We start from the raw sequence: 22,217 nt of genomic DNA, 5'->3' as shown, positions 1-22,217 counted from the left end.
TACTGTAAACTCTTCAGGGAGTAAAAGCTTGCCTTAGCATGCCCAGAAACTTAGAAGCCATGAAGGGAAAGGCTGAATGATATGACTACCATGAACAAAACGGAATGAGGTAGGATATGCATGGAAATATACACACGATTTTAGGTGAAATAAAAGTTGCAGAACAGAACCATATATGGACAGTGACCTCATTTTGTGATAAAAATATGAATATGTGTTATCATTTATGTTTAAATATGTAGTGATGCTAGTGGTAAAGAACCTGCCTGTCAATGCAAGAGATCTGAGATGGAGGTTCATACACTGGGTCAGGAAGATCCCCTGGAGAGGGGCATGGCAATCCACTCCAATATTCTTGCCTGGAAAATGCTATGAACAGAGAAGCCTGGCGGGGTACAGTCCATACGGTCGCAAAGAGTCGGACACGACTGAAGCAACTTAGCACAGCATAGTTCAGCCCATGCAGAGAACATATTAACAGTAGGTAACTGTAAAAATGGCTGAGAAGAGGGCAGTTTTATGTTTTAATTTAGATTTTATCTGTTTGCATTGTTAATAAGCATAAAGAGCTTCTATGGTTTAAGAAAATATAAGAAAGAAGACTAAAATAGAGTTCACTATGAAAAATAATCTCTCAGAGTGCTAACTCCGAAATCTGTCTCAGAGAGGCAGTCAAATGCCCAGGTGGATGCGTAATCCTGTCCGTCAATGCAGAGGCTATAATATGGTCTTCTTTCCCAGATACTAATTTTTCCACTTTCTAAGTTAAATAAATATATCTGGGACTTCTATTCGTAATTTAAAAATAACTGAAAAGCAATTCCAGAGTGTTACTAATATCTTCTTATTTCCCCCAATACAGTCATTTCCACCTAGACACATATGTGTGACTTGTATTTATAGACATTCACGAATTATGACATTCATAACATAAAGGTTTAACTTTTATATCAGAAGAAAATCAATCAGAATTTAAGTAATTTTTATAAGCAACATGGTGCGATTTAATACTTTCAATTTTTGTCTATAGATTACACGGATCAGCATAACAAGAGGTGAAGATTGATGATCTTAAATACTAAGTGATAACAAAGAATTATTCTCCAAGTCAGTTTAAATGGATTTAAGATTTAGAAAATAGTTGTCTGTTTTATTTGGTCTTGCCTAGATTCCATCTTTTCTAATATCAACAAGATAATCCGCTTAATTCATTTTAAATGATGGAAGACTGTAAAAATCAGAAGTTTTCTTTTATTGATCCATTTCATTATGTCAGAATTTTCATTACAGCTTATTGAAAGAAAGCCACAAAATTTAGCAAGATTATAGTTAAACCACATTTTAGCAAACAGAAAACTGAAGTAGAAATGGGAAAAAAAACTAAAGAGGTAACAATTTATTTTACCTTGGTTTCCAAAAAATCAACAACACGTTATCATTACTCATAAGAAAGGTTCAGAACAGCGAGATATTAATATGTATGAGGGAATCCATTACAAATACTACAGTTTTCTCCTGTTGTAAAATATACATTTCTCAAATCCTGTATGCAAACTAATTGATAATATATCTTAACAGTCATAAAACTACCATCAACTGATAATCCACCTCTGGCTAAGGGTCATCTGGGCAGACAAAATTTCTAATTGTGTACAGAGAGAAACATGCTCTAGCTCTTGAATACAAGTATTTGATTTCAGACACAAGTCAACCCCCATAATCGACATGGGTGCATCAGGTTCTTCTACGTTGACAGAACCAACATCGAGCTAAGTCAGCTCGCCCCAATTCCCTAAGCACTAAATAAACAACCTTCTGATGATAATGTGGTTCCTGATGTACAGAATGTTAGGGACAGAATGTTCTGAGCAGCCAACACTAAAAATCTGTTCTACTTGGTAATTACATTTCTTAGAGTAACAGACTCTCATTCTTTTTTTTATTTTCAAAAAAGAAAATCCACCCAATTTAATAACATGTTATGTCCGTGTGCAAACTTAGAAATGTTCTAATACCCAAAGATGCTTGTAATACACTTATTCTTTCACTTTTTAAAATGTAAATGATCAACAAGGGTCAAAGAGTTACACTTAGCCCCCTGTCAGTGCTGGATCAAATTCCTTTGACATGAACCTGTTAGAATGAAGCTACCCCTCCAATAAGGCTTCTTTCCCATTCCCTCCCTCCCCTCAGGCTTATCCCCAAACCCAACAATGTCCAAGCCCTTAACACAAGGCCTGAGAAGGACACAGTGGAGAGGGAAAGGCATGGAGATATACATCTCTGAAAGCAAAGAGGTGTTATCCTGCTTGATACCACACCTCAGGGGTCAATATCCTAGTCTTCTGTACCCCGAGATGGCAGCGTGATAGTTCTGGCTTAAAGGCAAGAAGAGCCACAGTTTGAACAGAGAAACAAGGGGAAAAAATCTTCAGTCTGGGATATGATGAAGAAGGAATGTAAAATGTTAGCATTGAAAATAGTCATAATCATTCTTCAAAAAACCACTCTCAAGGGAATAGAGCAGAGAAATTAACCAAACAGAGGCATAAACACAAAATTTCCCTGAACCACATCAATTTGCTAAATCTACACTTAGAATCTCTTTTGAAATAAGGCAAGTAAAATATGAATTTAAAAATAGAAAACCAGTTTCCTGAGCCTTAAATATTATGCTTTGGGTGACAATTTATAACAGAACTATACTCCATCTTTGTAAAATCACCTTTGAACACATTTGCCTGGAATAGACCCACTTAAATTCCTAAAATCAGTAGATAAAAACAAAATAGCAGAATATCCTTGAGTTTCCAATTTCCTTAGTTTCCAAGAAACTGCCATGCTTTCTAAAGAAAGGTCACTGGCTCCCCCCTGCCCCCGTGACCTGCCACAATCACGGCTACTATACTAGTAGGGTGCCCTTCCCAAAATGTTTGAGTGGCAACCTCGGATGTGAAAGCATCAGGACATCAGAGTGTGGCTGGGCCGGCCCTGTGTCTTCCCTAGACCAGGCAGTCACACATCTGTCTCACACAGCACTTCCCAAAGTCCGGGTGATTCAGTTCCAAATAATACCAGGCATGGGACATCAAGATTCATGCAATGCACATAGGGCTGTTCCACACTAAGACCGGTGCTTTCTCAGTCTCTGTAAACAACCGTCCGAAAAGTCTTGGCATCCAGCCATACATACCCAGGGTCATCTTGTTACCACAGCAACGACAATTATCATTCTGCATCAAATGCCCATCGGTGCATGACCTGGTGTCATGGAAATGAAACGATCACCCCCAAAAGACACAGAAGCACAAAGAGACTATTGTCAATGGTCTCTCAGAGGAGGAAATCAGAGAGAAGTGTGAAAGAGGGAAAGGGAAGGAGAATGGGAAGGGAGGAGAGGATGAGAAAAGAGACCTGCGCAGCAGATGGACACTGGTCAGGCCTGCGCCCCTGCTGCAGGGTGGCTTTTTATTACCCAAGTTCATCTCATTGTCACCCCAGGTCGAAAAGTCACTCAGCACCCCAGTTCAATGTGGCTTGATCAGAATTTTTTTTAGATGCTCACGATACAGATCTGGGTGAGGGAACAAGTTTGTTCTTATTGCCTCTATTTTCTCAAGTATCTCCAATGAGTACATTTTAGGAGAAAATTAGACAAAATTTAAATCAGGTTCTGAAAGTTCATCTACAGTATCATCCAATTTGATGTAGACTATATAGGTATATGAGATAGTTAGTGTCTGGAAGGGTATCCACAGTTGGAATTTGATGCTTCTTTCCCCAGCTGCCACAATCCCTTCTCCAGTTCTTTATGCTGCTTTCTACTCTTAAACTCTGCACCTTCTCTCTGGGGATCACGTCTGCTCCCATGTCCTTAGTTATCATTTCTTCTCTGGTGGCCCCCAAATCTATATCTGCAGCCTGGTCTTTTCTGAGCACCACATCAATAGACTCAAATGACATTAGGGTGTATCCATCTAGATGTCACACAGGTATCTCAAGGTTAATTTATTTTAAATGGATAAGGCCTTCCCTCCCAAATCCTGTTTTCTACCTAATAATTGAGCAAGAAAAAAATTTAATTCCTTTGCCCTCATTCCACCCTTAAAACTGATGTCAAAGGAGCCCCAGCATGATTCAATAGAGTCATCATACCCAACAACTTCAAGCTGATCAGTCCTTGGTCCTTTTGTCTATTGTAGGCAACATTTGAGTAAGTATATGGAAGCCTGGGGCTAAAACCAGATCATAACTGAACAGAGATTTTACCCTTTCCTGGCCTCATGTATAAAGTAGGATAACACCCCCAAACTGACCAACAATACATTGTAAGGGCAGGTGAGATCATGTCTGCTAAAACATCTTGAGTATGTAGTAAAAAGAAAAGCCTATTTCTTTGAGAAACTATTGTTAACAGTTGCCTTGCAGGAATGACATCACTCTACACAGTAGTCACTTAATAAATGCTAACTTTTATTGTTGTTATTATTTATTAAATGATGCTGACACATGGCAGAATGCCCCCAGCAACACAAAGGTCAACCAGAACAACTATCGACACTGAATTCTAAGGAACTAAGTGTGCTCAATTTTCTTAATTAATTGCTATGTGCCAGAAAATTCTAAGTATTTCACATATATTACTTCATTTAATTCTTTCAGCGAGCCCCATCTTTAGCACTCATCTATTATTTCAGAGAGAAAACTTCAACCCATCTTATGTTTAATGTAAATACTTTTTCTACTCAGTTCGTGCTCCAATCAATCACCTGCTCCATTCCCAACACTTTCCTTTTTCAAAAACTTCTGAAAAATCAGTATTTGTTTTAGGTTAATAAGAACATATAGGTGAATAAAAAGTAAAAAGGTAAAAATTATACTATCCTTCCACCCAAAGACAATCACTGTTACTATTTGGATGTCTGTAATTCCAGAGTTTTTAGTGTCTACTTAAATATCTTATATTCTCAGAAAAACTGAATCATACTAAGAAGACTCCTATCTAACCTACCTTTCTCACTTAACAGTGCATGATGAATATCATTCCCTGACAATATGGACTGCAATTGACATATTTATCTTACACCATGTGAATATTCCTTAATTTATGTAACCAGTCCAGTGTGCTAAATTGTTTAACTTGTTTTCAATTTTTACTATTTCACACAGTGCTGGGATAAACAGCCTTGTACATACAATCTTTGGCCAATGATTCAACTATTTCCTTAGGACAAAGGGATTACATATTTTAAGGCTAATGATATGTATTACCAAATGGCCCTCTGCAAACCTTGTGCCAGTGTAAGCGAATTCCTACCACCAGGGTGTGAAAGGCTCCATTTCTGCCATACTCTCATGGACACTGCACAGTAGGTGAGACAGGGACTTCTATATGAATTCCAATTATTCTTTCTAGTCAAAATGATTCACTGGCTCTCAGTGTTCGGTGAGGTAATATTCAAACAGTTCTCCACAAACTGGCTTCAGCCAACTTTCCAAATTTATTTACTTCCAGTCACACTTTCCACTCTAAACAGACTAGTCTCCTCACTGTCACAGCAAGAGTTCCTACCTCCATGCCTTTCTCACACCAGTCCCCCTTCACTCCCATCACATGGAACTCCCTAACTACCTACCCCACTGAGGATTCATTTTAAATGAACACTTTCTCCATAAATCTGTAGCTGACTAATGTATCCTGCAGAAACCTTTGCTTTCTCTGTGCTCTGAGTGCGAGTATTTAACAAAGAGTATATGCTTGAGATATTGTTTTCTTTTTGTTTGTATGTTTCTTATCTCTCCAACTAGATTATAAACCGAAAGATAAGTATGGTTTCTCTTTTTTTTCTTTCCAGCATTAACACACAACTTCATTGATGATACACAAATGCAGTCAATGCAAATGACAGGAGGGAGCTTATTTGTGAGGAATTGGTTCACTGTCACTTATGCAGAAGAAATAGTAAAAATATTTCAATCTAGGCAGTGAGATAAAAAGCAACAAACATTTTCAGAACAGGTAGTGATATTCATTCATCCAGCTTAGGCCTGCAGACCAACTCAGATAAATATCAGCACTGATGATACAATATGATATTCATTACTCAAAACTGGCAGCTGAAAGGATTCCTTTACCATATAGACAAGGTGGAGAAAAGGAATAGTTTACAACATGTGTTGCTTCTAAACTACAAAATCAAGAACTTATTCCTGGCTCTTTGGGAACATATTCTCAGCCAGTTTGGCCACGAATTTTCCAACTTTCACTTTTACCAAAATATCATGATGACTTTCTAGCCCCAGAATCTTATCAGCACACACCTGAAATTCTTTCAAAAAGGAAAAAAGTGAACCTTCGCTGAATTGATTCTGAGTAGATTCATTTTCCTCCCATTTAAAATTGTCGTTTATATTCTCGAATATGACCAGAAGCTTCAGAACCACCTCTTTGTTCTCCTTCTTGTTAAAGAGGGAACCCAGCGAGGATGGTACTTGGGCCCTGAGCAGTTCTCTGGTCATGGCTGGATTTTCAGCCAAATTCAAAAGGAGTTTCAAAACCTGAAATTTGGTTTCTTCATTTCCTGCTGAAAATAAACGGAAAAAGTCTGAAATGGAATTAGCAAGCATGTGCTGATACTCATTAGTAACAGTCATGTTCGTAAGCAATCTTAGACCTGCCAGCTGCACAGATGAGTTCAATCGAGAAGTGATTGTGTCATCACAGACTTGATTCATGTATATCTTAAGCCTGCGCTGATTTTCAGCATTCACACTCAAGTTATTTAGGACAATTAAAGCCTTTTCCTTCACTATGGGATCCCGAGTATTGAGAATCTTTGCAACAATTGGGAGACCACCCAGATCACGAATAATATCTCTGTTAAATGCATAAGCAGCATTGTTACCCAGAGCAATTAAAGCTGCTTCAAGAATATAAGGCTTTTCAGACATCTCAACCAAGCAAAGAACTTTCTGCAGCTCTTGAGGGGACAAAATAGTATCATCTGAATTGGGGGAAGCCCTTTTCTGGACAGCTCGACGAGCCCGGGTGGCCCTGGCCCTTGCCCTGGCCCTCGCTCTGGTTCCGGCCTCAGTCCCAATCCGGGCCCAAGGTGGGTACCATACTATACCTTTGTTCTCACTGTTGTCATCATCATCATCAGACCAGTCATTGTACCTGGCCCCAGGACAATCCCCAACATCATCCACATCCCCAGACCCTCCCTCAGCCATTTTCTCCTTGTTCTGTTTTCTTCCTCTGGTCAGTCTATAAATGCAATAGCAGGCGCCAGCCCCAATCACCAGTCCCGCAGTCACCCAGCCTACTTTCCTGGCGTAGCCCATGCAATCGTCCCTGATGGTATCAGGGACCAAGGAACAGAGTGGTCACTCAGGCTGGGGGGGGGGTGGAGGGCTATGGGCCTGGCCTGGGTGCAGGCCTGTAGAGGATGATCGTCTTCAGCCACTTCAAGGCCACAGCAACTGATTCTGGAGGTGGACCTAGGGGTGGAGAAAGAAAACGGGGTTTGAGTTTCTCTTCTCCTTGAGTTGTCCTCTGCAGAGAGTTGTACAGAGAGACAAGCAAATGAGTTCTTGGTAGAAAATGTAGATTATTAACAAACTCTTTCCCCCTCATTTCACTCTCCCCAGCCCACCTCCTCCCCAAGCCTAGATAAAGGCAGTGGAGCGCATTCTCTCTGCTGGGGCCTCAGCTACCCCAACCTTGGATGTTCCCAGGGAGTGGCACCATTGCACTAACCTCCTCCAGACAGGCAGTTTGCCCCTTCTTCCCTCCCCTGGAGATGTGCCACGCCCAACAACCCTTGCAATCTGCAGAGAGACCAGAGCCAGTGAGAACCGAAGCCTTGATGGATTGACTGCTCCTCCATTTGTTGCTTTCCTGATTCACCTATCTAGGTTGTCAGATTAAAAAAAAAATACAGAAAAGACAACCTCTCTCTGCCATCCAAAACATGCACATGCCTGCCGCTTCTCTAGCCTGAAATGGAGAGTTGTTGGGGAAATAACATGGGGTGAGCCTGTCCAACCGCGGGCAATTTCCAACCCCTCCCCCATTCCAGGCAGCCCCCATGCCCAAACCGACCTCTACTGATCCGAGGAAACTTCCTCCCTCGTTTAAACTGGTGCCACCTGCTACAGGAGACCTGCAGGATGACAGATCGAAAACATGGGGACTAAGTGCTGTTGAGAGAAGAGGATTACGAACAAACTATCTGATAGGTTTCCCTTCTGTCATTCTCCCCCACCCCACCCCCCACGACACACGCGCGCGCACGCACACACACACACTGCACGCCATTTCGCCACAGTCCCAAGAGTGTGAGAAACACACTCAGACTCAGACCTAACCTAGATTATCGCTACCTCTGGTTTCTCCCCACCCCATCCTCCCAACGCCCCCGTTAGGGTCTCTAGATGGTCTTACCCTCAAATCGACCTTCACGGATCGGGGTTAATTTCCTTCCTCTTCTTTAGCCTGGTGTGGTGCCGCAACCTATGGAAAGACTGGCAACCCGGGAGAGGCTCGGATCCACGAGACACAGAGCCATGGTCAGGAAGACGCAGTCACAGTAAGAAAGACGGGAAACTGCCGCGACCTAGTGCTTGGTGGACGGACCGGTCCCCAGAACAGAAAACTCTGTCCTTAATTCGGAGGCCTGGCTGTCAAAGGTTTCCACCCCTTCGACCCTTCTCGGGGTTCTGCTGACACATCACGGTGCACCTCCCCTCTCCATGTCCAGCCTTTCCCCTCTGGCACCGTCCTGGAGGACTGGGGGCCAACACCCAGCGCACAGCTCCCTTTCCAGATTACGGCCTCGGTTCCCACCAGATTCCCACGTCCCGATCTCTGAGCTCCTCCCAAACACCCCCCTGCTCACCATTTCGCAGCATCAGAATGGGCTGCGGGCGGGACAGACGTCTTGGAAAGCCGGCGGCGAGTGGAAGAGACGACGGAGGCGCCCCAGGATCCGCGACGGTTTCCGCCCTGCACCCTCAGCCACCCCCACCTTCTGGACTCTCCCAGGCACTGACCTGCACGGATCCGGGACAATCTCCTTCTCCTCCTCCTTCTTTCCTCTGCTGCAGGCCCGCTGGCCCTCGGGGCAATGGGGAGCTGATACTCAGACGGGAACAACGACCAGAACAAGAAGGACTTCTGCACACGTCAGCTCTTGGTCACGTGAGACCTACGTCATCCACCAACTCTGGTCCCCAATTTCCCCTCCCACCAGCAGTGCGGCAGAAGAGGGCCCGCCCCCCTCCCTTCCCTCCCCCACGGCAGGCCTTGTTACTCTTTTTTTTCTTTCCTAATCCCATCTCCCTGTAGTTGTCTTTGCCTTCCTCTGATTACCAGAAAGGGACAGCATCTTCCCCTGGGGTTACTGGCCACTTGTACTTTTTGAAAAATTGCCTCTTCCTTCCCTGGACTCCTGGGACAGTAACCTCTCCTTCCACCTCCCTGCCTCCCAGCTATAAATGTCTACCATTTCCTCTGAAATCTAGTCCCAGATCTGAAAAGAAAAAGCCACCAGAAAAGGAGACCTGGAGTGAATGCAGTTTTTCCCTTACTTACTGTTTTATTTTTTGTTGTTGTTCTTTCAGTTCTGCCCTTTCCCACCCCCAGACTGCATTCTTTTTAGGAGGAAAAAAAATGGCTGTAAAGCTATTTTCATTTGGTTAAAAAAAAAAAAAAAGAGTGGGAGAGTGATGTTGGGTGATGGCCTCCAAAAGTCCCACATGTTCTCACTTGTAGGGAGTGTTACACACTTCACTCAAAGCAATCTTAGTGTCTTCTGGGGCCTAGCACATAACACAATCCTGAATAAGCTCATCAGAGTGTCTGAGAATACATAAATCTTCTAACTAAGCCAGTCTTCTAAACAAGACTTTCACTTTCATCAGTTAGCAAGGCACAGGAGCCCTCAGAAGCCAGCTACACAGAAAAGGTTGAGTGGTAATCACAAGTATGTCGGATGCCTGTCAGATAGAAGGCATGCACACTGACAAAGTGAGTGACATACAAAGAACATTACAAAAAATACAAATGGACAACAGCATTTTTAAACGGAGTAGGTTGTTAGAGGTGTTAGACCAAGTCAAAACTGGCTGAACTCAGCATCTAGCAATTAGTGTGAAACCTTTTCACTGACTGTATTGATGAATTCAACAAGTCACCTGTCACCAACGAGCGAACTTTTAAGAGTGGGAAAAATAAGAAAATAATGTCATGACACAGGGTCTACAGTGTGATATGCCCTGATAGTTAAGATATAAGGTTGTTATCTGAGTCTAAAAAGTTTAAGATCCACAGACAATATGGGAGTAAATCAAGAGACTGGGAAATTTGGGAACAGGCAAAATTCCAGAGAAATTCATATCAATGTAACTTCTGAAAAATAGTACTAGGATATGACTAAAATGTATTTTTTCTTCCATTTTTATTGAGATACAATTGATATACAAGACTGTGTAAGGTTAAGATGAACAGGATATGACTGAAAGTTAGTAAGCAGAAAGCAAATCAACTGTATGATTCTGTGTTTAGAGAAAGATCATGTGCAGCGAGGGGGCTTATTCAAACAGGAGTCTATGAAGAGAAGAGTCAGAGGCAAGTGTTGATAGTTCCCACCCAAGCACTGTCTGGAGGAGAGGAAGTCTTGGCTGAGATGCGTGGAAAAATTAGCTTTCTTTGGCAGAGCCATCCCCATGATATGTAAGTGTACTTCAAGTTTCTTAGCTGAAAGCCACTTCTTAAAGTGCACCGATGCCCTTGCTCTCTGATTGCAGGCTTACCACGCAACCTTCTGAAGTTGTGGCTTCCCAAGTAGTAGCTTGCCAACGGGGAGAGAAGGGGCTGGTAAAACTAACAGAAACCTCTAGTACCCCTGATGGTTGTACTTCTCAGGATAAATTTTTCAGTTGTCATTTCGTTGTGAAACTTAGCTTCCCTGTGGCCGTCTTACGGAGGAAATGCAGAGATCCGTGGGTTTGGGCATTCAGATATAGATTTATATATGTCTCTCTGAATGAGAGTCTTTATTTGATACAGGCATCTGCTCTCACTATACAGACAAATTCAGGTGTTGATCCTGAAGGGCTGAGCACAAGACTTTGTACTATCGATGCGACTGTGTGGAATCCTGTCAAGGAAGTCAGGGGGCTTTGGCCTAGAAGGCAGCCTTGTGCACCACCATTTCAGAAGTGCACCACCATTTCAGAAGTGCACCTCTCTAATGCTCAGTGACAACTAAAGCATGCTGTGGCAGATAGACCCCCAGCGCCTCAGTCACAGCTGGACAAAAGATGCATATCCCAAGTAGTTAAAGTGCTCCTGCAAATCAACAATAACCTCTGAAACAGTTTACAGTTCTCTCTGGGAAAAGAAAGGAAGTGCATTTCACATTTTACATGCCCTGTCATTTTCCACAGCAAAAGGGTGGTCATTGTGCCCAAAACAAACCGACTGAATACTTACTCTCTTACTGAAATTTAAACCTGAGCAAAGATAGAAAAACCAAACATCAGTGGAAGTTTATGGCGTCCTGAAGAGACCATCTATCGGTTCCTCCTACCTTGACACCTCAGAGCTGATGCTGGTCTTCGAAATGCCCTCACTGTTTAAGTTAAACAGATGTGCTTTCTGTTGCTTGCAATCAAACAAAATTAACTAATACACAACACAAAACAACACGATACAAAAAGTAATACACCTTTTAAAGATAACAATCTTCTACATTTATTTTTCTTACCCTCCAAAATTCCATCAGTGTTACCGTCTGCTGATCCTTTTCTGTTTTTGAATACGTTATAAATCATGCATCATATATGACCATATACTGATTTAAGCCAAAAGGTTCTTTTTGACAGTGGACTCACATAGTCTTTTGAAGACTTGTCTGAGGGATTGCTTAAGGATTTTCCCGTTTTGCTTTTCAAATGGTATGTCAGGCAAATAGCATGCCCTTAAATAAATATTTGTTGGTGGGTGTATAATGGAAGGAAAATAGATTTTATATGTCAGTCCCCAGCTTCCTTGGTAGGAATTGTGGATCAAAATGACCAAGAGAATTGACAGGGTTATCATTCCCATGGGGTTTAGGAAGTTTAAGAGAGGGAGTGGATCCAAACAGGAAAGATCTGACAGCCTGGGAGAGTGGTGGTCAGGGGTTATACATTGGAAAAATTGAAAAATATACCAAAGGGGAGAGAGATTTGTAACTAACGAGGAGAGGTAGGAGCGGAGCTTTTGTCCCTGAGGCATGGCTAAGTAAGAGTTGTGGAATGAGTCCTTATTGTAGAGGCAAGTCAATGACACCTGCATTTCTTAAGTTTTACATGCTCTGCAGTTCTTTCTAATGTATATACTCAAGATAAATAAAAGCTACTTTTTAAGTTCTTAGCAGCCAAAAGAATGATAGTGAAATCTGCAAGTTCTGTTAGTAAGGCTTCGTAAATATAAATCACTTCCTTTGGAGAAGTAAAATAAAGGATGATAAGAAGAACAGGGTAAGGAGAGGATGGCAAAACAAATGAGTTAGGGGTTTAGAGAGAGATGAGTTGTAATGTCGGTATGTTTGAACTATAAATGTTTAAGGAAGACCAGAAAGTTGTGACATGTTCTTGACTTGTGAATTTTTCACCAGCAAGGCACTCTGGGCTTCCTGGTTCACCTCCTGAAAGGGCCTCCTCCACACAGGGGCCCCTCACCCAGGGAGCTTCCTGCTGGGGTGTCAGATTTCAATGTTCTAAGAAAGAGGCTGCCTGAAGGGTTTATATTTAGAGCATGACACCCCGGCGGGGACAGCTGGATGTCTGGGAACTAAGTTCTGCAGACTTTGTCCCTACCTTCTGGGATTATTCTGAGGGACTTGTATAGATGGTACAATGAAATTGTAACAGAAGGGAGAGGGTGAAAAGGACTCTTTTTCCTGGCAACACTGCTTGGGGTCCCGTGAACTATGCCGTTTGTGAGGGAAAAAGGCCGCGGATCTCAAGGGCTGTCAGGTTGTGGCAGTGATTTACAGTCACCCACAGACCCTCACCATTATTTCCACTGGAAAAGGCTGAACACTAGGCACTGCCAAGGGGACAGACAGGGCACAAATGACAAATACCAGAGGTCTTTCACCAGTGTCGTGATCAAACGAAAATTCCACTATCATTTTCATCAATGGGATAGCAGGGAATCCTCTGATTTCTGGATGATTTATGGGTTATACCATGAAACTTGAGAATAGATTTTAAATAGAGCTTTGAATGAAGAGCAAGCTAATCTTTGAAGTTACTAATTTGTAAGCTTCATCTGAAGACATAAGATTCATTGGAATTTGGGGTCTGTGGAGAGTCTGTCCTTCAAAACCAGAAAGGAAGCCATCTAGCAGCTCTCTTAACACGTAACGCTATGAGTTCAGCCAAGAAGAAAGGGATAGTGGTTCACTTCTCTAAACTGGTCACAATTAAAACACTGACCAATTTACTATACATTCATTTTATCCATTAATTTATAAATCATATTAAAAGCACACTGGCTTTGTTTGTAAGGGTATGTTTTTAAAGTTTCATATGCTATTTGAAAGCTGCTATCTCCTCTGCAGTCAGAAGAAAATGTTTTCAATGTACAAATTAGCTTAAATCAATGAGGTCTTCGTATTAACTAGGAAATTTTGTTTTATACACACACACATATTTGTATTTTCTGACTACAAAATAGTAACTTGAGTCAATTAAGAAAGAATGGAAGAAATAGAATATAAATATATTAAAAATAGGAACAAAAATCTCGCTGTTACTTGGGCTTTTATTTCCTGCCCCTCTGCTTAATTTTGGTGTAGAGAATGCATGTGGGAAGGAGTAAAAATGAAGAAAGAGGGGACAGGAGTTTCAGAGCCAAAGAAAGGGTAAGACATTCCCCTCAAAAGAAGTGTAAGTAAATGACAGACCCAGGAAAAGTGTTGCCCTTTTCTGTAATTAGAGAAGGCAAATGCAAACACAGAGAGCCCTGGTCACTTCTGGCATTGTTACAGAGGAAAAGAGTAACAAGGCCCCTTGTGATGGGGGGAGGTACGGGGCAGGCTGGCGCCTGCCGCACTGCTTGTGGGAGTGGAAATTGGGGGCCAGAGCTCAGTGGTGACGCGGTCGTCACGTGACCAGAGCTGCCTAGAGCAGAAGTACGGCTAGTCGCCTCCGTCTGGGTACCAGCCCCCTATATCACTCTGCAGGCGCGTGAAGGAAGGAAAGTGGCCACGGGCGTTGCAGGTCGGTATGAGCGTGGGCTCTGCTTGGAGGGAGACGGGGCTGGGAGAAGGCCAAGAGCGCCACGGATCCAGGTTCCGGCAGACAGGGGTCTGTGTCCCCTTCTCGCCTACTTTCTAAATACTGCCGTCCCCCTCCTCATGCCCATTTTCATGGAAGGAATTGGCGGACTTCGGGCGGCGGGTGAGGGAAGTGAGTGGCTGGTACAGAGTCTCCGAGGAAAGAAAGGTTTCAGGATCAGGACACTCCTGTCCCGAGTGCTGCTCCGTCCACCAAGCACTCCGTCTCCCCCCGACCCCCCACCGTCTGTCTGCAGGTTTGTAGATCTGTTGGCCCGTAGGTCGCCGGGGAAAGTCGCGGCGAGGGAAGGACCAAAGTGCCTTGGGACCGTGCAGGTCGCTGTGAAGGTGGGATGAGCCTTGGCCCCTGGGTGGGGGTGGCGGTGGGGATGAGGGCGGGGGGCTGGGATCGCTGCGGCCCGGGTCTGAGCCGCCCTCTCCAGGCCCTTTCCTCCATACCCCCTCCCATTTCAGCGCAGGGAAAGGGGTGTGGCGGCCTTTGCTGGGGAAATGGCGGACGACAAGGGGGGAGGGGTGGGGAAACCAGTGTTAGGAAAGTCAGGAGGGTGTGAGAAATATTTTAAGCTCAAAGGCTGGAGATTCAGAAAAGGGACCTGTGTTCTCGTTTCTGATCCATCCACTACACTTTAGTTTTCCAAAACCGGCTATCTGTCCTTCCCTCTGTCCTTCTGCCAGACTGTCCATCAATCACTGTGGAAGGAGCACTGAGCACAGAAGACAAGAGAAGAAGAAGGAATTTACCTGGCTTTGGTAGAGGCTGGTAGGTGAGACTGCCTCTAAGTCTTTGGGGCTGGGGGTGTGGAGGAGGAGGAGACCACCTGTCACCCTCCTGGCCGTTATAGCCCAGCCCCAACTCCTGCCCTTCTGTGTAGGCCCTGGGAGACAAATGGTGGGTCCTGAGGGGAGACAGAGGATGACAGAAAAGAACAAAGAACTCATTGCCAAATAATCCACTTCCCTCAGCCGAAATTCAAACTCCACTCTGTCTGGTGAGGCAAAAATCCAGGTATTGCAAAAAGCCCTAATATCATTTTTCACCTATAGATTCATCACAGGAGAGCCTCAGGAGCCTGGAATAGGCTGAAGCTGTCTCCCCTCCACCATCACTCACCCTGGCCTTAAGAACCCTCTTCTTTCAGGTGAAACAAGACCCTCTCCTGTTCTGTCCTACCCCCTGCCCCCACCCCCAGCTGAACAGACCTGAACATGGGCCGGGCTCGGGAAGTGGGTTGGATGGCCGCAGGACTGATGATTGGGGCTGGTGCCTGCTACTGCGTTTACAAACTAACCATAGGAAGAGATGACAGTGAGAAGTCTGAGGAGGAGGAAGAGGAATGGGATGATGAGCGGGAACTGGATGACGAGGAGCACGAGATTTGGTTTGATTTGACAACTACGGCACGGCCCTGGAGTGAGGATGGGCACTGGACTGAACCTGGGGCACCCGGTGGTGCTGAGGACAGACCTTCAGGTGGGGGCAAAGCCAGTCGAACATACCTGGTAAAACAGCGCCCGTTCCCTTACGAACACAAAAATACTTGGAGTGCTCAGAGCTTTAAAAATTTCAGTTGTGCTCTTGGCCTCTCCAAGGAGCCTTTCATTCAGGGAAAAGTATTGTTAGCTGAGCCCAAGGATGCCGGTTTTTCGTTTAGCCATGATATCAACAGTCATTTGGCCAGCCTCTCCATTGCTGGAAACACAATCCCGACTCCCGACCCTGCTGTTGAGGACGGAAAGGCTTTGTGTGGCCCGGATAACTTGAATGCAGGTGTGGAAAATCAGGGCCAGATGAAGATGTGCATCAGCCAAGTGTGTCGGGAGACCGTGTCTCTTTGCTGCAACTCATTTCTGCAGCAGGCTGGATTAAATTTGTTAATAAGCATGACAGTTATTAATAACATGCTTGCCAAGTCCGTTTCAGGCTTGATGCTTCCTTTGATACCAGAGGGAAGTGAATGTGCTGAGGGGCAGGTTGTGAAACCCCTGACGGGTTTGTCTGAAAAGCCAGCCTTGTCGGGGGAGTTGCTGAGAGCCCAAGTGCTATGCCCCTTCCTGCCCCTCTTTGTCAGGAACACAAACAGACAGCTTCTCTCAGAAACCCTGGCCTCTTAAGTGGCCCCTCCAGCAGGGTGGGACTGATCCACCCCAAAACAAAGCCCAGTCAATGGGGGAACACACACTTGCGTTCTCAAAGACTCTGCAGCGGGTGCTATTGAAGACCCAGCGTTAGCTGGCTCAGCACATCTCTGGGTGAAAGTTGCATTTGCTGAATCCGGGACCACACTCTTACTGGTCAGGCAGGGGTTCCCACAGAGCTTTGAGTAACCTCTTGGGTTTTCAGTCTGCAGGCGATGTGCATTGTAAATTGCTCCCTTGCAGCCTTCTCCCTGTGGTAAAGGGTCCTTTCAGCGGCCAGCTGTGGTTCAAGAACAACATGTTCTAGCCTCAGTGGGGATGCCTGGCCTGTGGTGGTCTCTGTGTCTAAGCTGGGCCATGCTGGGGAGACCAGACCCATAGGGGGCTTGTGCCAAAAGCGTATCAGTTGCTGCTTAGATGGGATCCTTTCCATTTACTCTCTTTTCTTCGCGAGCCTATAAATGATACCTATTGAGCAAAAAAATACACCCCTCTTCTATGCGCTGTACTGACTTAACCTTGTCCACCAAGTCTGCATTTTTATGTACATTCAATAAAGCTGTGTGCTTTGACTGGCAAAATGGAGACCCGGTACTTGTTTCTGAATCTCTAGTCTGCATGAGGGGAAAGACCAAAATACATGATCCATGCTGACTGACTGGGGGCATTTGCTCCTGGCAGAAGCCCACTCAGCAGTGCCCACAGGAGACTGGAGAAGGGATGAGCTGCAGGGCTCAGGGGGAGCCTCCAGAAGGGGCTGGGGGAGGGGCTGGGGCAGGGAAGGGGGTGGGGGTGGGATGAAGAAGGACTCTTGGGAGGACTAGAAGAGGCAACACCTCGAAGCAGGCAGCACAGTGCCTGATGCAGAGAAATCCTTCCCTCGATGAAGGTGTCTTTCCTCGCCTGCTGGCCTAGAGAGGAAGCTCAGTACCCTCGGGCTGGCCTGTGCATCCCTGCCGTCCCACTGGGCAACCCATCCCTGACATCTGATGCACAATTATAGCAGTTACAGTTGCTACTTGCTGAGGGCCTGCTTGGTGGTGTTGTCTCTCCTGAGAAGCAGCTGTGCGACCTACTTGCAGGCCTCCTCCCTTCCTTGGGAGGCCAAGCCCAAATTCCCGGACTAGCGAGAAGGCTTGGCCCTCGCTTCCTCTGGGAAACCTCTTTTCTGCCCTCTCCCGGGTACTTCTGTGGGATCCAGGAAGGAGACAATGGAGACGTCCACGGATCCCCGAGGGGCTGGGAGGGCAGATGCTGAGGGGCGTGGCATGGCCATGTCTGGTCCACCCAGAAGGACACATATTCATGCCGTCCATGCAAGCTCCCGGCACCCCTGGAAGGAAAGGAGGAATGTGGCTCTGCACACTGAAAGCTCCATGAATCTGTGCAACCCATCCACCGCCCCTGCCCACATTTCCAGACCCCTCCCAGCAAGCCTCAGCCCTGGGTCAGCAAAGCCAGATTCCCGGGGTGTTTTGATGTGTCATGAAGTGGTCCTCCTCCTCAAAGGCCAGGCTCACGTAGGGGACAAGAAGCTTCCTCTGAGCGGTGCTGCTTGTGAGCCCGGTGCCCTCTCCTGGGCCCCCTGGGGTGTGGCTCAGGGACACTGCACCCCGGTCACCAGTGGTGTCCCAGTCTACTGCTTCTGACTGCCCTCCTCCGTGCAGAGCACAGTGTTATCTCAATGTTTCCCTCCCTTCTCCGGGAGACTGGGGCGGGGTGTGGGGGGGTGCAGGTGGGGTGCCACTCTCCTGCTTGTACTCATCCGCCCCCACAGTTTGGGCTGCCTAGTGACCTTGGGGGCCTGCCAGAACTCTGCCCCTTCCCAAGCCCTGGCGCCTTGTTGGGCAGCATGTGACTGGTTGCTGTGACACCACAACCCCAGCAAGGCTCACCAGGCTGGGGCTTCGTTCGCCGGCTCTGGGGCCCTGTTTCCTAAGAGCTACTTACCTGACCCTCCCTTTGTGCCTAGCCAGCCTCAGGTGGGCGGGGCAGTCTGTTTGCCAGGCAGGACTGCCCTCAGGCAGGCCCTCATCCCCTTGTCCAGTGGAGCGTGCTGGCCAGGGGCATCTTCAGCAACACCTTATTGCTCAGCCTCAGCCATCTCTGCCCTAACCACAGCATTTCTGCTTGCTCCTGGCTTGGGGTCCCAAATGGCCACGTGCTTCCTTCCTCCTCTGCACTCTGCCGAGTCCCCACTTGAGTCCCGCCACAGGCAGCGCTCCACCATCTCCGAGGCAGGCACTAGGCCCTCTCAGGCCACAACTGACTCCAGTCTCAGGCAGGGGCTGGGAGGCCTCTGCCCACCTCCTGAGCACCTCTGTTACAGGACAGCCTGCCAGCCCTGAAGAGTCTCCACAGTGGGGTCTTGGCCCAAGACACGACCCCTCTCCATGAGCTGGCACTGCCCTCCCTGAAACACTCCCTGTGTGGGGAAGCTCCGGGCCCTGGCTGGCCTCAGTTGGCCTTGGCTGGCTGCTGTGCCAGGGTGAGAGCCCGGTTCCCCGTGGGTTCTGCCTCAGATGTGGAGGGACCTGGAGCGAGAGGCATGCCTGCAGTCAGGGCCTGAGGAACACAGTCAGAGGCTTTCACCGCTGGAAAGACTAAGGTGCCTGCCACCCCTGCCATGCTTCATTCAAAAATGAGACAGCAGGGGACCACCCAGCACACACTTAGACCCACCTGTCTGCTACAATCCACCAAGTTCCTTGCCGGGTTTCCCTGTGGCAGACATTAGCCAGGGTTCTCAAGGCTTGAGCTTGTCTCGCTCTGTGGGGGGTGCCTGCCTTGATGGGACTGCCCCAGCCAAAGCTGTGTCTTGGGTAAGTCTGGAAGTGGCTCCACATACTGTCTTCCGGCCGGCTCCAGAAAGAGCCCTGCTTTCCCTTCCTCATTATCTTGTCTACGTTTGTGCCTGTAGATACGAACTTTTACAGCAACTTCCAGTACCCTCCCAGCCTGCTTCCTGTCCTGGGAACTTTGTTATATGACCCCCCCACCCCGCCCCTCCCTGACATAAGCCCAGGTCGGGTGGCTTGCAGGCATCCAGCTTCCTGCCTGCTACACCCCCTGCATTTCCCAGACTGTATCCCCACGGGGCCCTTCGTGCCTCGCTTGGGGCAGTTCCAACCACAGTGCCCTCACTCTCAAGTGTCACCGGGGACAGGCACAGCCCTCAACAGTCAGTCCCTCTGCTGGGCCACCACAGCACTTTTGGCTGAGAGTCTGACTGCAGTGCGGAGCACTGGCCCCCACCTCTCTCCTGGGGCAGTACTTGGTCTAAGATGGGATGGCCCTGCAGCACAGCCCTGCCGGGCATCGGCCAGTCCCTTGTCCGATCCTCATGCCACGTGCATCATCTCACTCTGTCTCACACACACACACACCCTTCACTTTGCTCAGGACCTCCTCTTCCCCAGAAGGCTCATTCTCCCTTATTGCTTCTTGCTTTTGTGTGTGGCTTAGGATGGCCTGCCCCATTTCTCCTTTACAAAAGGAGCCTCCTCTGTGGTTTCTAATTCTTCTTACCTTTCCACTTCAAGGCTTGTCTCAAGAATATACCTGGAATTTCCTTTTGTGCAAGGTGGGAGTTGTCATCCAAACTGACTCCTTTTCCAAACAGATAACCTCTGATATATAGTTGGTGCCTCTGGGACCTCATGCCCCCAGCCGAGCAGCCCCTCTGTGGCTTCCTGCTGTGGAATTCCTCTTGGGGCACACCCCTTTCTCCCAGGAACCCCTCACTGACTCAGGGACCCTCTGGGTTACTGGGTCATCCGTGGCATGTGAGGTGTGTGTGTTGTCACGGAGGGTGTGCTGGTGCTTGTGAGCAGGTGTCAGGTATCCTCTGATACCGTCTCAGGATGCATTCTGGCCCACAGGAGACTTAGGAAGCCCCTGCCCTGCCTGCTTTAGCGCCAAGCGAAATGGGACTGGTTTATGCCCTCACCACAGCTGCCTTAGTTTGCGAGGGAAAGCTAGTTTATTTTCTATATATAGACTTGCTCTACAATCTACACTGTAGTCATTGTCCACATTTGAAATAAGGCTATTGTTATATGTTGAAATCACCATGATTTCTTTCATCACTTCCCTTGATTTTCCTTTTGTGTGATGTATTTGTTCATTCAGGAATTTATGATTTCTGCGCCTTTCCGTGTTTTTCTGTGAGCTCTATAATTTTCTTTTACTTAGGACAGTCTTTGACAGCCCAAGGTTATTAGAAGACATTGAGTGTATTTCCTTCTAATGCAAATAGTTTGCTTTCAAAGCAAGCTGCTTTGTTAACCTACTAGTGGTTTGTGCTTGTGTGCATGTGTGTGTACATTTGGTTTGAGCTAGCTTAATTTTCTCTGAAGGTGTAATTAATTACACTAATGTCATTATTGCACAATCTGTTTTTAATATTTTAATTGAAATGGGCTAAGTTGATGGATTAACTGGCAACTTCACAATTTTCCCATCTAGGCACATTTATTTAGATCCTTTCTGTGAGAATGTTTTCTTTATAATGATCTTTCACATTTTGGGGGCGGTCTATTTTTGTGGCTTTGTGAAGGGTCATGGTCTTTACCTCTCCTACAATGCTATACTATTTCGACTGTGCTCTCCTTATCCCATGAGCCAGCACACTGGACATATCTGTAGTTTCTGCTGCTTTGCAACAGCAGTGAAGTGGGGTGATAGTCAAGTGTCTCACCATCAAACTCCTAAAGAGGAGGGTAGGGGGAAAACACAAGGCATTAAGGCCTATTATTCCACAGATGCTCTTTTTTTAGAACGCTCCCTATAGACCTTTCTTTTCTTTCATTTTACTTTTAGATTTTCTTCCTCCCTCTCCTCTGGCAGTGGAGTAGTTCAAACAGGTTCTTCTGGTTTACTCAGCCATGTTTCTTTAACCCTGGCAAGGTCTCCATTAAGTCTCACTGTGAGTATTCTACTGTTCTTTGTAATTGGTATCTGGAAATAGGATGATTTTGAAGGAAGGAAGGGTAGTTTGATGGCTCAAGTTATTACCCCAAATAAGCACTCCAAATAATTATGTCACACAATCCCCCTCTGAATAAATATTTGCAACTCACAAAGAGTAATGTCAGTGTGTAACTATATATCCAGAATCCTGTATTTTTCATTATCCAGGCTGTTAAGTAGTAAATGGATTTTGTGACTTTCATAAATAGGGAAGGCATATGGAGGTAAGCAGAGTGATGGGAAATGTTCCCACCAGCCTCCTCTCTCAGCCTTTTCTACTCTGTTACTCTGTCCCTTGGTCAGACCCCACACTTTTCAAAGTTTGTGCCTGGGGAAACAAGAAACTAATCCTAGTGCTCCAATATTTTCTGATAAGTCCTCTGGTCCTGCTAATGTCCACCCCCACCCAATAGTGTTTCAATCTAGCGATTGATTTGAGCCAGGAGACGTGGTTGGCTATTTTCCCTTCTTTTCCCCGCTCTTGCTCCACAGAGTTCCTCTCTGATGGACACTTCGTTTAGATTCCAAGTTCTCACTATCTATAGCTTGCAGCAGAGATCTATGGTCAGAGTCTTCCAAGCCTGCTTTTTGATATGTAGTTAGAGCTTTGGGGATTCAGGAAAACTCTAAATTGATCATTATGAGTTTGAGAATCCTAAGTTTCTTGATTCAGGTACAAGCAGTAGGTCGTTTCTCTTTGTGTGAGGTTATAATCCTAATCATTTAATCTTAATGATGAATGGGCCATATGGGAAC

At 46.0% G+C, this 22,217-nt stretch overlaps 2 protein-coding genes across 6 annotated transcripts; one reads left to right on the top strand and one right to left on the bottom strand.

Moving 5' to 3' along the window:
• Nucleotides 1-1,233: 1,233 nt before the first annotated feature.
• ARMCX3 (armadillo repeat containing, X-linked 3) lies at nt 1,234-9,211 on the bottom strand. Of its 3 annotated transcripts, none has more exons than XM_018044174.1 (5): nt 9,055-9,211; nt 8,447-8,526; nt 8,105-8,165; nt 7,760-7,830; nt 1,234-7,500 (listed from the first exon to the last, which is right to left on the bottom strand). In XM_018044174.1, exon 5 carries the CDS (start codon nt 7,342-7,344, stop codon nt 6,205-6,207), a length of 1,140 nt encoding a protein of 379 aa, XP_017899663.1. In that variant the 5' UTR covers nt 7,345-7,500; nt 7,760-7,830; nt 8,105-8,165; nt 8,447-8,526; nt 9,055-9,211; the 3' UTR covers nt 1,234-6,204. The 3 variants fall into 3 exon arrangements, with proteins under 3 accessions (XP_017899663.1, XP_017899664.1, XP_017899665.1); XM_018044175.1 differs by lacking the exon at nt 9,055-9,211 and adding an exon at nt 8,901-9,048; XM_018044176.1 differs by lacking the exon at nt 7,760-7,830.
• Nucleotides 9,212-14,141: 4,930 nt separating this feature from the next.
• On the top strand, nt 14,142-17,075 carry LOC102173269 (protein ARMCX6). 3 transcript variants are annotated; one of them, XM_005700133.3, is made up of 4 exons: nt 14,142-14,277; nt 14,591-14,681; nt 15,030-15,118; nt 15,399-17,075. In XM_005700133.3, the coding sequence occupies exon 4, from the start codon at nt 15,561-15,563 to the stop codon at nt 16,464-16,466; it is 906 nt and encodes a 301-aa protein (XP_005700190.1). In that variant the 5' UTR covers nt 14,142-14,277; nt 14,591-14,681; nt 15,030-15,118; nt 15,399-15,560; the 3' UTR covers nt 16,467-17,075. The 3 variants fall into 3 exon arrangements, with proteins under 3 accessions (XP_005700190.1, XP_005700189.1, XP_017899768.1); XM_005700132.3 differs by having other exon boundaries at nt 14,144-14,277; nt 15,030-15,114; XM_018044279.1 differs by lacking the exon at nt 14,142-14,277 and adding an exon at nt 14,312-14,364 and having other exon boundaries at nt 15,030-15,114.
• The last annotated feature ends 5,142 nt before the right edge of the window (nt 17,076-22,217 follow it).

Source organism: Capra hircus (genome assembly GCF_001704415.2).
Source record: "Capra hircus breed San Clemente chromosome X unlocalized genomic scaffold, ASM170441v1, whole genome shotgun sequence".
NCBI classification, from domain to species: Eukaryota; Metazoa; Chordata; class Mammalia; order Artiodactyla; family Bovidae; genus Capra; species Capra hircus.
This window is presented reverse-complemented; position numbering and strand designations above follow the sequence as displayed.

Excerpts from the sequence above, each read along its gene's own strand:
- ARMCX3 (XM_018044174.1), bottom strand. The coding sequence starts at position 7,344 with ATGGGCTACGCCAGGAAAGTAGGCTGGGTGACTGCGGGACTGGTGATT.
- LOC102173269 (XM_005700133.3), top strand. The coding sequence starts at position 15,561 with ATGGGCCGGGCTCGGGAAGTGGGTTGGATGGCCGCAGGACTGATGATT.